The sequence below is a fragment of the Styela clava genome, chromosome 5 (assembly GCF_964204865.1).
Source record: "Styela clava chromosome 5, kaStyClav1.hap1.2, whole genome shotgun sequence".
Classification (NCBI taxonomy): Eukaryota; Metazoa; Chordata; class Ascidiacea; order Stolidobranchia; family Styelidae; genus Styela; species Styela clava.
In genome coordinates, this window is record NC_135254.1 from 14,969,418 (window position 1) to 14,985,636 (window position 16,219).

The window sequence follows — 16,219 nt, forward strand, 5'->3', positions numbered from 1 at the left end:
TCACGCGTCACCTCAATTTTGTGATTATCTGTCCTCTTAATCTGCGACGAAAGCAAAAATGCAAACTTGCGTATCACGTTACATAACTGGTTACAAGTGAGTATTGTTTTCAATCGAGTTTGTAATGTATTCCTTGACATCGTGTATCTGGATACCCGAGTTTGCCTATATTCTGCTCGTGTGGTAGAGAATATAAAATTCTGCAGATAATTCGACCGACGTAAATATCTTTTTCCAATTTAATTCATTGCTGGTAGAAAACTTATTTTAGGTTGTATAATTTTGAAGCCCAAAATGGTTTGAGTTGGCCACCTTGATGCTAACCCAAGAATACGATTTCCTGGACGGGTAGAACGGGGTTTAACAGATAATAATATAGGTATCATGTATTTCCACTCGTGATTGTGTTTTATGTTTTTAATGACACGGCATAACTTTGAGCCGAAATAATATTGTCATGAGAATGAGATATTTGTGAACGTTTTCCAACAATCAAATTTTATTAATTCAGCAAAAAAAAATTCAAAGAGTTTTTGTTTTCACTCAATGAAAATAAATATAAAAATTATATCATCAAGATTTTCATCTTTGTGTCAGTTCGACAGTGGCTCTCATTTTGCAATACGTCACCAAGTGGAAAATTACACACGGCAATCATTATATATCGCTAAACTCGCATGCGTCAAACAGGCCTTCTAGGCATAACTTATGAATAGATAAAAAAAAAACTATCAAGATATTTATATGATATGACTTCTGTGATTCACGCTTCTTTATCGGTTTTATTTCAACCGCCAAACTGTTGCAAATAAGAGCATGTGCAGCAGTATGGAATATGAAGGTAAGATATTATTCTATTGATTTATTTTTTGTTATGTTTATATTTTGACAAAAATTACCGGAACCGTGACAATGAGGTAAGTTTTTATGAGGTTAAAAACTATTTAATTAATTTAAAAAAGTATTTTAATTAGTTTTTAAGGTTGAAATGGTAAAGTTTTCAAATTCAGACATTTATTCGACCCTATTTACTTTTTAACCTTTTAAACGGGAAAAGATTTGGAATAATTAAATTAATTAAAAAATTGAAACAAATTCAGTTTTAGAATTTTTTTAAACCGGTTGAATTTTGAAATACTCCTTGAAATTTCAAAATGAATGATAGTTTGAAATTAAATGTCTATCTAGACTCCTATGGATTTTGAGGTTCTCATTTCTTAAAAATAGGTATGAAAATTATAATATCAAGATTGCTTACTCTGAATCTGTTCGGCAATTCCTCCTTGCATTATTCACTACGATGCGAAGTAAAAATTACGCACGTAAATCACAATATATCGCTCGACTCGCGTGGGTCATGCGTCGAACAGATCCCTGAGGCAAAAGTTTTGAAGAGATAAGGAAATTTCAAGCAATTTATGTGGAATGGTGTTTTATGACTCACGTTTGTTTATCTGTTTTATTTCAGAGAGTTACATGTTGCAAGACAGAGCACATGGAGTAGCATGAAAGTGGGAAAATGAAGGTAAAATATTATTCTCTTAATTTCTTTTCTCGGAATTTAAAAAAAATGCAATTTCGAGATACCTTTTCATTTGGGTATTCGGAAATTATATTCTCGATTTCATCTTGTAATTGTTTGTTTTATAACATGCTGTATGTAACAATAACAATTTAGCTTGATCATTTGATAGAAAATTGTTCCGCGAAATATACGAAGTTTGGTTCAGGGTTGCGTTTGGCATAGAGTTCAGTTAGGCCTAATTTCTTTTTTGTATGATTTCTTTTATTCCGGTGGTTAGAATACTGAATAAAACCAACTTTAATAGATCTGTTATTTAAAACCCATTCCACGCGGCAAATGTGGAATAAACAAACATTGATAATACATTAAGCTTGGTCAAAAAAGCACAAATTTGCATTTTTCATGATTTTGGTCAAATTGCGTTTTGTTTGTTGGATAGATTCGTAAAGTTCAGCTTGTTTAGGAATTTATTTATATTTTTAGTTATAGTAATAGAAGTTGAATATTTGCAAAGCAATGTTGAAGACTTGAGGATTTGATGTTTTCGTGGAAACTCGTTATTTCTTTCATCATTGGTAGTAGTTCTTCGCTTAATTAACCTTATTTATTTCTAGGTGTAAATAACCAGTCTAATCTTGTCATTGAAATATGTAGACGAGTAAACGATAAGACTATACGCATGAACGTAAATGATTGAACACCGTCAAGAGGTTACGCCACTTATGTGAACCACAACGACCTCGGGGATTATATCGTTTTTACTGTATATTATTTATAAAAACTGTCTAAAAATCATATTCGCTTCACAATTATTTACGAAACACTTACTATTTTCTGGGGGCATTCAGATTGTTTAAAGATAAGGTATTACTCAGGATGAGAATATATTAATATAGCACTGATTTGTATATATTTACAATTATTCACGAAAGGTAAAAACATACTGGGGATTTGGGGGTAGCCGTATCTATAATGGTTACACAAAACGCCTGCTGTTGAAATACACCGCCAATACTCAATTATCCGACAGAGTGTCGGAATCGAAGGCATTAGCATTTTATGATAATATATACAGTGGTACAACAAGTAAAATTTGTCGCCGTTGGCAATGTTTTGGTTATATCTTTATTGGAATCGATGATTATTAATATTTTGGGTTGGTATAATGTACAAATGTGACATCATTGATATAAAAACAAATTTCATTCATATTTAAGTGTAAAACATATTGAGTGATTAGGTCAGTCAAAAATGGACCGCATGCAAATGGAGTGGAGTTACCCAGGAAGAGTAAATCAACTTTGATCCCGGTGATCAAACATTCAATATGGTCTTTATTACAAATGCGCTATAATGAGAACCTAAAAGGTATAAACTTATACGGATTCTGTACAGCGTACACATGAATTTTAGCATTCGACGATTTTTAATCAGATTGACTGAAGATAATATGCGGAGTCAATCGAGTTTTTAAATCTCGATTTAACGCAAAACCTGCCTCCGGCAAGGCGGTAATTATTTTTATATAATGCTGTTTGATGTGTATTACGTTGATTCGGTATGAAACGTGTTCAATAACACATGCGAACGATTCTGTTCGTTTCGACAAACTTCAAAATAATAAACGCAATGAAAAAGGGAAAAAAGGTAAGTAAAAATAAGGTATTATTGTCCGGATGGGAAATTTGATGGTTTTTAACCGTTCAACACTACAAATAATGGGTTAGTCGACAATAACGTCAAAATATTCTAATATATATGAGCGAGTCGACGTGCAGTAAAAAGATTTCCAATAAGTTGATCAATTAGATATAAATTTTTGCATTTAGATTCCACGTTTGAAAAGCCATTTCAGAGCTAGATCTCGTGGATGGAAGACACGGAATATTATATCACTATTTCTATCCGGAATTATATGTTATGCATTAAGCAAACGACTGAAATTAAGCATTAGAAATCATGGTGATTTTCCATCAATAAATTTAAAAAGGAATGAAATTGGAAGAACCAGAGTCTATCAAGAAAAACATGATTTATCAGACAATATGAACGCCATTGAAAACTATGTAATTCGACCTCCGAAAATTATCGTTGAGGACAAAAAAGATGGTATAATTGAAGAAATAAAAACAGAAAAGTTCAAAACGATTAAAAATATTGACATGAAGCAAAAGAGCGCGAAGGAAAAAGTTGAGAACTTTTCTTCGTTAGAAGACACGCGACCGCCTATTATTTTAGTGTGGAAAGCCATGGAATATCAAATGAGAAATTACAAGAAACATCTGGAATATTTTTCTCCAAACGAATGTGGAGGATGCCAGGTGACGACAAATAGATCACTTGTTAGAGAATGTTCAGCCTTGGTTCATTTCAATGCACCGGATTTACAAAAATATATGGATGTACCTGATCCAAAAACCAGGTAAGTTTAATTTTGTGATAAATAAATATTGGGGACATAGGGCATACATATAGAATGAATGTACAACCGGCTACTGATTGTCGTGCGTATAAAAGTATAAAAGTTGTCGTTTAAAACAATCAAATTTGAATTCGTATGTTCGGGTCATGCTGATATATATAGTTTATATGGGATCCAACCTACTCGAGGGAAAAAGGTTATGTGTATGTAGTATATATGACCACAGAAAGCGCTTAAAAAAATGACACTTTTGCGCTCAAATGTGAGTTAGACTCAAGAGCGTAGCCAGCCCAAACATTTTTTGTATAATGAAGTGATACGATGATCACTCGTGCCTTTTGCTCCCAACAAAGTCAGATAAAAGTTGCCACTGATATCTAACAACATCTTATAGAATCGCTCTACACACGTACTTCGCTGTCGAAGTTATTCAATGCGTATAAGCGCGCATTTTCGTCTATTTCGTTTGGTTCATTTGGTGAAAGGATTATTGATAGCAAGTCAAGAAACGTCCGGTTTTCAGTAAATCGTTCGAGAATAGAGAAAAATGCTGTCGAAAAGGGCGTATGAATTTATGTCTCACCGCAAATGCCGTAAAATTGCATTTGATAAAAAAAAATGTTGAGTTTTTTTATTTTTTGGAGAGGGAGGGGGCATGGCCTCTCAATCCCGGCGGCTATCAATCTTCATTACAGGAGGTCCCGATACAAATAACTTAGTGAAACCGCGGGCCGCACCTTCATTTAGCTTCCGTATCTCATTACCTTTACTCTCCTTAAATTGCTCGCTGCTCAGCAAGCGACAGCTTTGTGAATCGCGTTGCTCGCTTCGCACAAACTAGCTGTTAGGACATTGTAACGTCGTAGGCATAGATAATACATTGAACGCAAAGAAATTGGAATTGCTCGCACGAAGCAGATTTAACTGAAATAAAAACACGTCTCGTGGGGCGCATTTCGCCCGCAGGCCTCAGGTCTAAGCAACCAAACTTTTTCGAATGATGACAGAGCGCACCTAGGACACAGTGCCCTTCGATAATAATGCCCTGAGCGCCCGCTTGAAAGCCATCCATCTTTAGTACGAGAACATACGTTATATACATTATTATTTCATATTGTTTTTCCAAAGATCAAACACCTCACCCCACTATAATAATATATTTAATGTTGAATTAATATAAATATAATCCAAACCGTTGTTGTACACAAATTTTCGACTTAGGTGAATTTAAAAAGAAATGTCTCTTGACATGTATAGCAGATACGTACGGGGCTAAATATTTTTTTAAAATCCCGAGATGTATTTAAAAAAGCCCTTTTAAAATCTATTTTATTATTTAACTAATAAATAAGTTTTCTCTTTTTCAGAAATCCCGACCAGATCTACGCGTTCTGGTCTCGTGAGACTCCATCAAAAACATACAAGTTCAGAAAGACGTTACAAGATCCCCGATTTGATCCCATATTTAATCTGACAATGAATTTTCGTGTAGATGCTGATATCATAGATTATTTTGGAAATATTGAGTACGAGCTAAGATTTTTTCAAACTAAGAATCGGGACGGGATTTGGTTGAAGAAGATAATGAAGCGAAAGAACGGTCTTGCTATTTGGGCTGTCAGCAATTGCAACAGTACATATGGCGCTACAGAAAGAATGAAATACGCAAAATCATTAATTGAAGCCGGACTGAATCTAACAACATATGGGGATTGTTTTAATAACAGATATCAATCGAGAACTATGACCCAAGAAATAATGCGGCATAGATTTTATCTATCTTTCGAAAACTCAGTTCACTGCCCTGATTATGTTTCGGAAAAATTCTGGAGAAACGGCTTCCGAGGGGGAGCAGTTCCCATAGTTTGGGGACCCCGACGCGAGGACGTTGCTAAACAAGCCCCTCCGCATTCGTATATTCATACTGAAGACTTTGAAACACCAGAAAAGCTAGTCAAATATTTGAATTATTTGAATACCAATGATACAGCATATAAAGAATATCACTCTTGGAGATTTCGACCAGTTGACAATACAATTTCTGAATATGATATTGAACCAAATCACAAATCAACACTGTGCAGACTTTGTAAGAAAATATTCGAAAAACCACGAATTCACAAAACGATTCCATCCGTTTATAAGTGGTTGTATGAAACACGATATTCAGATGATCTTTGTTTCAAATAAATTGTATATACTACTTTTTAGTGTCGTCATGAAGTAAGTTTTATAAATACACCCTACTTAATCAAGCTTTACATTTATATAAACGATGAATGGATACGCAACTCTGACCTAAAAGATTCCATTTTTTCTAAAAATTGTGGCTCTTTACGTACCATTGCCAGCTTGTTTACAGCTTATTTCAAAGAAAAGGTGTGAACTTGTCGCGCTATCGATAGTTTGCAATGAAAATAGAATTAAACCTTAAAAGAAATTTTTATATTAACAAGTGTGTTCATGATGAAGATCCAAAAATGTGAATACTTGGTAAATAAATCAAAGCGCAGTTATTTTAATTCATTTTACCATAATGAAAAGAATTGTTGGGGCCAGCAACCATTTGTCCGAATATGAAAAGTAATGTACTACATGGAGAAATTTCAAATCGATCATGCCGTTCCCATTTTTTGCTTCTTCTTGTAATTTGATTGAAAAAACTCTTTCAATGCAAATACCAAAATGAATGTGTGCTTGCTTGTAGCAGTCAATTAAAAAACATTTTATCATTTGATCGAACGCATTATGAAAAATGAATAATGCATTCATGCTTTTCCCTAGTGGGTTATTATTGATTGTGCAATAATAAATTGATAATGCTGGATATATTGAGTTAATTGCAATTGAGTAATTTAGATTCATATTTCATAAGGCATGAATCTTACTCATGGGCGGGCCTAGGGGAGGGCCATAGGGGGAACCGCCCGGCAGCACGTTGTTTAATGGGATACAGATCCAAGCTGTAGAGTTCGCGTTATTACACATGTTTTTTCGATGTGTCTTTAAAGGCTGACATTACGTGTATAGTCTTGTGTGACTGGTTGGGTTGGTAGTTAGTCAGCAATGGTTGACTGCACTTTCCCGCCAATTTGCTCGTCTGGTCATTGCGTGATGTAGCGCAGTAATACAAATATTTCACTCTCACTTGCTTTTTAATTTATTTTTATGTATAACAACATCTATAATTTATTTATACCTCGAATTATTTTTGAAGTTAGGTATGAGAGGAATCATTATCAGAAACACCCCATGAGTAGTAGAAAAGTTTGGCACGATCCTGATCATACTGTATACATCGTTTTTTGCTGTGATCGATCCATAATATGCATAAACTCATTGAGTACTATCAGATAGGTGGGAAGTATGATATGATCAGAAATCTTTGACTGAAAGTTAAATGACCTTTGGTACTGCTCAAATGATTGAGTTGGGCTGCTAAAAACTGCAAAATCTGTACCGTGAACTTTAATGGGCATCGACCCTATAGCTATATAGATAAACCACAAGCCACCACTGCAATCAGCGTAAAATTTACTAACTTAACGTTTAATCTTTTTTTCATTACCACAAGTGATTAGAAGAAACCTCTGAATGTTCACCTTATTTCTGCATTAGTGTATAGTACCATCATGGTCCTCAGAGTTGGAAGACTCAGAACAATGTACAATTATAACTGAAGTAAAAAGATAGGAAGAGAATATAAATCTATAGATAAACAGCCTGCTTTTAAGTAATGATTCCGTCATCCATTTTCATCAGAATTGCATTTACAATCGGTTTGTTATCTCTAACATTGTTTAAAGCTGCAAAACTCGGAACGTAGTGCATTGCGGAAGATATGCGTAAACATAAATGCTTGACACAGAAACTACTCTAAACTGATTTAACGATTTATTCTGCCTTTGGCCAGTAATACATTGTGAAAAATTACAACTGAATCAGTTTTCGAAAATTGAATTGAAAAAAAAAATGGGTTTAATTGATGAACGAAAAAATGAATGATTTCCAGTAAAAGGATTATTTTCATGAAGACTGAAAGTTTGCTCTCTAACAGACGATGTAGTTTAAATCAACACGTAAAACATAGTTAATGGCAAAAATTATACAAATTCAATTATGTTATATATGTGGATTTTATTTCTGTTACAGCGCACTTCCGCTTGGGTTTTCATCGGCATTGTCGTAAGCGACGTTCTTATAGGCAATCTCTTCTTTTCCGTTAGATTCGTGACCGCCATTTGTCATTCCGGCTGACATCATAGCTTCTGAAATAAAGCAAATTATTACATACAGAGGTTAATCGCCCATTACACAACAATTAGCAAATGCACCAAGGCCTATAGCACAAGGATATATTTTTTCAAATATCGAATAGTTTTACCTTTCGTGTCTTTTCGTGATTTATACAAAATGACTCCGAGCACCACAACAAATATGAGCACTGCTCCAACAATACTGAGTGAAATAATAAGAGCGCGATGCTCGTCCTGTGGTGTGGCAATGGCACAGCCCTCAACAAATGTAACTTGTGATATTTCTTTACCAATCTCTTCTTTTGGTTCGGCGCATGTTGGGCTATCAACTGTATCCGGATAGGTGTTTATGTAGTCTGCAAGATTCTGAAAAATCAATATTGCTGAATAAGTAACCGTCATTATACTGATTTTATCATTTGCAGTGTGTCTTTACACGGGCAAGATGAAAATGAAATTAAAGGTGCGACCACAGTAGCGATTTATCAGTTAACCGTAATCTAAAATAGTAAACAAAATTACACAGGCCGCCTAAGTGGTCATTGGTCATAAATAAAATAAAATTGGGACTTTTTAATACGCAACTTGGCGTAATTCTCTTTACCCTCAAGCGAGACAATCTCAATGCCCCCTCACGAGCACGTCCTGTTGTCAGTCTACTCAAAATTAATATTGTGAAAAAATTATTTCAAATTAATATTTGTGCTCTTGTGTATCACATTAATCATATATCAGTTTGCGATTGTGATATTTTAATTATAAATTTTATGTGCGGTAATTTATCAAGTCTGTTTAATTTTCATATATAAAAAATCTGAAAATAAATAATTTTTTAATATTGAAGAATTTTTCAAAATCAAAAGGTCTATGAGGCCTAATTAGAGAATAGCGCTTCTCAAGCTCAAAAACAACATTGATGCAAACTTTTTTGCGCCCTAATTTCATCCAAACTTACTCTGCACACCATTGAGTCTATGATAATTCGTGATTGTTGTTGGCTTCTGCTGTGCAAGTCACGTATTTTTTCCAATTGGTACACAAATTAGGTGTACGCACACAGTTTTAGTGAGTAAGGGTAGCCACGGTTCTAAAATAGCGGGTGTAAATAAATAAGTTTCATGAATATTTGAAAATATGTACCTGCAGTTTACAGTCACAATTCCAGGGATTGTCAGATAACCTTGCGTAAAATCCAGGATTTTCCACAATGCTCAATGTCTTCCCACTCATCGTTTTCAATCCACCATTGTTCAAATACAATCCTCGCAACGTCTTTCTTTGAGTGAAAAATGCATTTTCGGACAAACTCATCAATCGACTGTTGTAACTTAAATCGATATACTGCAGAATAGGTGCGGATGAAAATGTCTTGTCGTCGATAATTTCCATATTGTTGCTCTTTGAACAAAATATAAAACAATTGTTGAATAAGTATTGAGACTATCACAAGCGATACCGGGTCTGTTCTCTGTACGTTATCTGATTTTGTACAAAAGTATATACCCTCCATAAAAAAGGTATACAGCGGCAAAAGAATATCACAAATATTCTACTCACGCCTAAATGCAATTGACGTAATTTAGGAGCTCCAGCAAATGCTTCATCCTCGATAATGTAAATATAATTGTCAGTCACATTGAGTATTTCGAGATTTTTAGCATTTTGGAAAGAGGAGGCTCTGAGTGCTTTCAGTCGAGATTCTCGAGCATCGAACAAGGTTACGCCTGGTGGGATGATTGGAAGATAGTCCAATTCGTTACCGGATAGATCGATATAATAAATATCCGGAGAATTTCTGAACACATCTTCTGACATGTTTGAGAGTTTGTTGTATGCCAGCCCAACATATTTTAAACTCCTGTAATATAAAAAATACTCGATATTATAAAAATTAATCTTCCCGATATATTTAACCGTTACACGGTGTTGAATATCAAAACCGCGTGTAGTAATTATTTAAACAGGAATACGCGACTTTACATCAGAGAATAGCCCATTGCGAAGCAAACACAAGGACTACATCAAAATAGTTGTTGCAAACGGCCAAGGTGAGTACGTACGTACGTTCAGTACGTTAACACAAATAAAAAATATTAATCATATTTTCCGATGAAAGAATATATGTTGTACAAAAATGGTATAGAATAAAATGATGATTAAAAGAAGCATGTTTGCTCAATTGTACAGATTCCGACCGGATTTACGAGGCACGGACACCTGTCGTAAATAACAAGTCGTTAAGAGTAGCTGTAGGGATGGATATACGGCTTTAATCGCCATTGTATGGAGTAAGTTTAAAGAAAACAACATTGTAATGTAAAAGAAAACTTCAATAAAGAACTATAATAATTCATCACAATACCAATTCAATAATAAAAAGCTGAATATAGAACTTACAAGCAATTTGCAAATGTGTCCGAAGATATTATTCTGATAGAATTATAGTTCATTGAAAATTGAATAACAGATACCATATCTGAAAAGGCGTTTGGTAGGATAACAGAAACTTGATTGTCGTTCATGTTGAAAACCTGTTTTGATCAAAAACCGTAATACTTACACAGAAATAATATATAACATCGATATAAAATTAAAATATATAGATGAATTTATTTTTGTTGGTTGGCACTCATGTGCATTAGTCTGAAGATATAGTTTTACAGCTGCTTTAAAATGGTCCAAAGGAATTTCCATTGTCGACACTCTTCTCACGAAAAAAAGGTTCAAGACAACGGACGTTACCTCGAGATTTCTCATTCCTCTGAAAATTCCAGTTGGAATATTATCGAAAAGATTATCATGTAGAGTCAGTTGCTTTAAGGTTTGTTCGGGTCCAGTGAACGCAAATATATCCCAGAAATCAATGCTATTATTATGAAGGTACAGGTATCTGGAAAAAATTTGGAGTACGTAAAATCAAAGTCTACGGCATCGACTAAAAACTAAATAGTTTTGGTTTGAAAGCGCTAACGTGGCAAGAGTTTTTCTAAGTTTATATTCAATAAATTTACTGCGCTGATTCATCAGCTGAACTGGTTAATCAAAATGGCATGGTGCCGTGTGTGTTAAAATATAGCAACGCCATGTATGTCGAGGACATTTGACTCTGCTGAAGCATACTGCCTGTCATTTGACAAGATGGTATTTTGATGTGAAATTCATTCTCTTGGTTGTGCTGCTTAAGATAGCAGTCTTCGTTTCAGCTAATAAAAGCCTAAGATATGAACCCTAGTTGGGTTCATCAAAAGTGGTCTATCTACAGAGCGAAACTTTCTGTAAACGGTAATTGGAATTACTTGCTAAATACCAAGATATTCCGTATATCAACCAATTAGAAAAAAAATTAGTATATATCATTGGTTTTATTATCATTACCACAAAAAGCACTAATCGTTTGTTGTTTTGCACGAGACATTTTTGTTCATGAAATGTATTTAACATGTACTTACTCAAGTTTTGTGAGATGAAGAAAGTCGTAATTACGCAGTGATGAAATATTATTTCCTTGCAGAAAAATTTCAGTTGTACTTGGTGGAAATCCAACAGGCACCGCGTTCAACTCTAAACATTTCGTACATAAGTTAAAATTGAAAAAATAATCTTTATTCATCCACTCGAGTATTCAAAGTATACTCTTTGGAGCGATTTTTGGACGTCTTTTGCGCGAAAAGTCATTTGTGCGAAACCCCCATTTGTGCGAAACCCCAATTTGTCCACAAATCCCACTTTCTATGCCGAATCTAACAGATTGCCTTGAGTTTTGCTAAAGATTGCTAAAACCCAATCTCAATTTCTATCTACTTTATTCAGTTGGTCCTTGGTTACGCAAAAGTACTGTTAACTGTATTTAACATGTCACGTAATGCCATTTTTGTTAAGGCAAGGCATAAAACTAGTTGTGAGTATAGGATTATCGACGTGACACCACATAGCAGTAACAAATCTGACAGCGGGTTTCCAACTTTATCGGGCAATGATGTTGTTTCTAAAGATCAAAATGTAAAAAATCTTTCAAGGATGTCTAATTAAAAAATAAAATATTTTCTTACGTCTGCTTGAACAGTCAACAATTGTTGTGTTCATTGATTTGATACAATCACATCCAAACGGACACGTTGTTTCATCAGTGTAATGTCGTTCTGGGTCAATCGAAAGAACCGACCTCCCCCTGAGATTTTCTGGCTCTGCACACACCATAGTTGCTCGGCCAAAACCAATACGGGGATGAGTGTTCATCCACTATTAAAGAAACGCAATGAAAAGAGTACAGTGGACTAACTACTCATCTTTGGATAGTGGATCTCTATACATATAGATAATATAATTATGCTGTTGCGGTGAAGATGACTAACTCTCGTTTTAGAGTCATTTATATGACTTGAGTACGGAACAAAATAGAAATTAGATGATAAAGTAGCAGATTTTCCTACAAAAATGAGTTTTTGTGGTAATTAAATTCGAAATTGCTTAAAATTATGAAAATACTGCTAAAACACTTTCTGAGTAATGTGAAAAAACCTTACCGTGAGATATACTTGCAAACTTGAATCACATATCAATGTATTTATGTCATAGGTATAAACTTTTTCCAATTTATCGTTTCTATTAACAAGTCGAGGATTAATTCCAGTCAGGGCGCTGTGAAATATGAAAATATAGATTTGACCGTTTTTATTTTGAATGCCTTGTAGTACAGTCAACATAACTTTTTATTTTATTTTATTTGAATAATGCTTTCAGAGGATTTGTATAGTGAGTTGATGAGATTTATCTACATCATTCAAGTTTTCAGTTTGTTGAGATATATTCTCTGATTCTGTGATGCTGACTGAAAGAAAATGAGTAGCTTTTATTAGATATGAGTAAAATATGACTAACCTTCCACTCATGTCAATCATGGTCAAATTGGTGTTACCAGCAAAAGCGTCGACATTAATATCTTTCAAATTAGGATTTCCTGCCACTGATACTTGCTCCATCTGTTAAATAATATTAAACTTAAATAAAAACGAAAAGTCTCACAATATTTCCATGTTGGTAAGCTCGGAGGATAAAAACACACATCATATCCAGGTACTTTTAGCATTTTTTTTCTTTAATATATGGATATATCACAAGTACTTCGCATTGAATGCATTTCGTGCAGAACAAATATTAATCTTATTAATACAATAAGGAAATGTAGGATAGGACATTCAGTATTCGACATGTATCACAAATATCAATTGAAATATAATGAACCGCATGAGGGTTCCTCGTTGCAATTGGTTACTATGGAGGCGACGAACGTCACAAAGGGTGAACTGATCGGGGGGAGTATGGCGTTATTTAGGCATGCGATGAGCCTGTTCGAGTAGGTTGCATTCCTAATCCTAATCTTTACAGAATTATACAACTTATCACTCTTTTGATTCAATAACTGATTCAATTGAATTTTTGTTCTAAAATATTGTTGAATAGGGGTAATTGCGTTCGTCACAATGCTTTAGAATGAATACTATGACGCTAAATCAAGAAGAACAATATATACTTGTGCTAATGATTTGGTTTCTGCGAGACTAACTACTTATCCTTCTTCTTTGCTTTTGAGTAATCACTTAGAACAATATATATGTGTGATTTTTGACTCCAATATTAAGTGATAATTATGACCTGACATCATTGAATTTCTCATTTGTTGCGAACGCTGCTATAAGTAAGCGATAGGTAACTAATTTTCAGCACATATTCTACCGGAAATGTGGTAATTCGTTAACTAGTAAAACAAAAATAATGAAGAAAATATTGATGTAAATTCTCGTCGCACTTACGTAATCCAGTCCATTGAATGCACTAGCATCGACAGTCTTTATATCATTGTCGTGAATATATAGTAAAATGAGTTTTTTCAAGTTGGCAAATTTGTTCGCACCAATGTCAGCGATCCTGTTACCATTTAACCGCAAAGTTTGAAGATTTGGTAAATTGTCGAAGATTCCATCGGGAAGTGCACTGATTTTGTTGGATTGTAAATACAAATGCCTGTAAAATGATATAATGAAAAGTATGTCGTCACTAGAGCGCCAATTTAAAATTACTTACTGTTTCCCACTTTGCCTACGATACGGCATTGGTACAATTAGCAAGCAAATTTAGCCGGGAGAATGAGGACACCCATACCATCCAGACAATCTAAGCAAGTATCATATTTTCAAAACTATTTTAAGAAACAAATTACACCAAGCTGGCACCGTTGTACAAAACTTGGTATTGTATTTTGGAGTATTTAGCATCATATATATACTTTAATAGCTATTTCGAGCGCTGTACATGCAGCTATTAGTTTTGTAAAATCAGCTTGTCAAAATCTGCATTTTGAAACATAAAAGTTCGGACATCTGGCTTTCAAATACAAAAATTTTCCTCTACCGGTGCGCAAGAACAAAGAAGCAAAATGGGCGAGTAAACAATTGCTAGTGCTCTATAGACGCCAGCACCCAAATTCGTGAGTTTTCGGTATTCGTTTCCCATCTTGCTTCTTTGATCCATAGAGACTACTATTTTTATGAGGTCTATCGTTTAATTTGACGATTTTCACCAACATTGAAGATTTGTTATATATATATATATATCTTACTTTAGATTTGGTACATTGGCAAACGTCGCTGGATCCAGAGTTTCAATTTTGTTATACTGGAGGTGAATTTCTGTGGTATCGGCATCGAAATCGCTGAACGTTACTTCAGTCAAACTTCTTCTAGCACAGTCAGCGATCCTCTCTCCCACCCAACCAAAGCAACTAAAACAGTAGGAGAATTTTTTCGGGTTATATAAATTTCTTATTAGTTATATGGTATACTTTCTCTTTCAGTGTTATAAACCTTCTTAATTTACACTCTTATGAGAGATGGTTGTAATCGATTAAACATACCTAGTTATTTTTGATAAGTTATTTGACGAAGGTAATTCACTGCGCTCGTACATTATTTTTACAATAGAGGGTGAACTTCATAAGTTAACAATAACAATTTACCTGCATTGTGAAGGACAAGCGCTGGTGGACACTGTAAATACAGATATCAGAGTTAAGAATAAAATATAGTTCTTCATTTTCTTCACTCTATTTCTGCAAAAATCTAATAAGAAATGATTCAAAGTACATTGAGATGTATGGTTGTTTATTTCGGTTCACAAACATTTTTCATTCCCACTTGCAAACTATTTAACGTCGTCCTGATTCGTGGGTGATTTTTGTAGACATAAGGTGGAGTGCCACCGTCTTATAAGATGGAATGCGGAGTTAAAATTAGTCACATTTACGCCCTATAAAATTATTGATAAGAATCAATATATTCGTAAGATTTCATCTTGGATAATATTAAATTAGCTAAAGCACGTTTTGACAAAAGCTGGAGAAAGCGAGAAACTGATCCTATTTTATTGTATACAAATTTCAAACGTGTCTTGTTTCATCGATATACAAAAATTTATAAATCAGGTCTTAGTAATATCCCATAAAACATTTCTGCCACTACTCTAATTTGAATAAGCTAAAAACTAGACCACGACCGAGTTTGACTTTTCACTTGTGTGCAAACATATTCCTAAAACATTCCACTGGTTATCGTGATTCTGTTGCGCAGTTGAGTACAGAATTATTGAGTCTAGTTAGTTAATGATTACTTTCTTATGCATATTTGGACAATTCGCAAAAACATGTTTCGGTATTGTTACCATACGTTAGGCAAACAGGTTCGTCAAACAAAAGGGTTAGGCTCATTGTTGTACAATTTCTAATGACAAAGCAATTCTGCCATTATTGCATGGGTGGTAAATATTCCTTAAACATTTTGAAATTGTGTTCCTATTTCAAAGCCTTCAACCAATATATATTTATCGCTAATAAAACGTTTGCAACTAACACAACGTCATGTTCGTGTGTTATATACTAGATCAGAGATTACCAACCTTTATGAAGCGAGAGCTTCTTCTTGGGTACCGATTAAGCTAAGGCAGTGATTCCCAACCTTTCTAACT

The 16,219-nt window shown here is 34.3% G+C and overlaps 2 protein-coding genes across 3 annotated transcripts; one reads left to right on the forward strand and one right to left on the reverse strand.

Moving 5' to 3' along the window:
• Positions 1 to 754: 754 nt before the first annotated feature.
• LOC120344394 (3-galactosyl-N-acetylglucosaminide 4-alpha-L-fucosyltransferase FUT3-like) lies at positions 755 to 6,774 on the forward strand. Of its 2 annotated transcripts, XM_039413602.2 has the most exons (4): positions 755 to 841; positions 1,469 to 1,525; positions 3,355 to 3,947; positions 5,315 to 6,774. In XM_039413602.2, exons 2-4 carry the CDS (start codon positions 1,520 to 1,522, stop codon positions 6,135 to 6,137), a joined length of 1,422 nt encoding a protein of 473 aa, XP_039269536.2. In that variant the 5' UTR covers positions 755 to 841; positions 1,469 to 1,519; the 3' UTR covers positions 6,138 to 6,774. The 2 variants fall into 2 exon arrangements, with proteins under 2 accessions (XP_039269536.2, XP_039269535.2); XM_039413601.2 differs by lacking the exons at positions 755 to 841; positions 1,469 to 1,525 and adding an exon at positions 3,059 to 3,172.
• A 1,049-nt stretch (positions 6,775 to 7,823) lies between these two features.
• On the reverse strand, positions 7,824 to 15,314 carry LOC120344839 (uncharacterized). Its single transcript, XM_078113083.1, has 13 exons — positions 15,216 to 15,314; positions 14,820 to 14,981; positions 14,014 to 14,224; positions 13,082 to 13,182; positions 12,727 to 12,841; positions 12,253 to 12,442; positions 11,653 to 11,764; positions 10,946 to 11,093; positions 10,601 to 10,734; positions 9,761 to 10,061; positions 9,344 to 9,601; positions 8,332 to 8,569; positions 7,824 to 8,215 (listed from the first exon to the last, which is right to left on the reverse strand). The coding sequence occupies exons 1-13, from the start codon at positions 15,290 to 15,292 to the stop codon at positions 8,094 to 8,096; spliced, it is 2,169 nt and encodes a 722-aa protein (XP_077969209.1). The 5' UTR covers positions 15,293 to 15,314; the 3' UTR covers positions 7,824 to 8,093.
• Between the last annotated feature and the right edge of the window lie 905 nt (positions 15,315 to 16,219).

Bases quoted from the DNA above. Each gene is read 5' to 3' on its own strand.
- LOC120344394 (XM_039413601.2), top strand. From the start codon at position 3,107: ATGCGAACGATTCTGTTCGTTTCGACAAACTTCAAAATAATAAACGCA. The intron at 3,173-3,354 runs GTAAGTAAAAAT...TTTTGCATTTAG, and splicing joins CAATGAAAAAGGGAAAAAAG to ATTCCACGTTTGAAAAGCCA. The intron at 3,948-5,314 runs GTAAGTTTAATT...TCTCTTTTTCAG, and splicing joins GTACCTGATCCAAAAACCAG to AAATCCCGACCAGATCTACG.
- LOC120344839 (XM_078113083.1), bottom strand. From the start codon at position 15,292: ATGAAGAACTATATTTTATTCTTAACTCTGATATCTGTATTTACAGTG. The intron at 13,183-14,013 runs GTAAGTGCGACG...ATTATTTAACAG, and splicing joins CATTCAATGGACTGGATTAC to ATGGAGCAAGTATCAGTGGC. The intron at 10,062-10,600 runs GTAAGTTCTATA...TTTATATTACAG, and splicing joins GACACATTTGCAAATTGCTT to GAGTTTAAAATATGTTGGGC.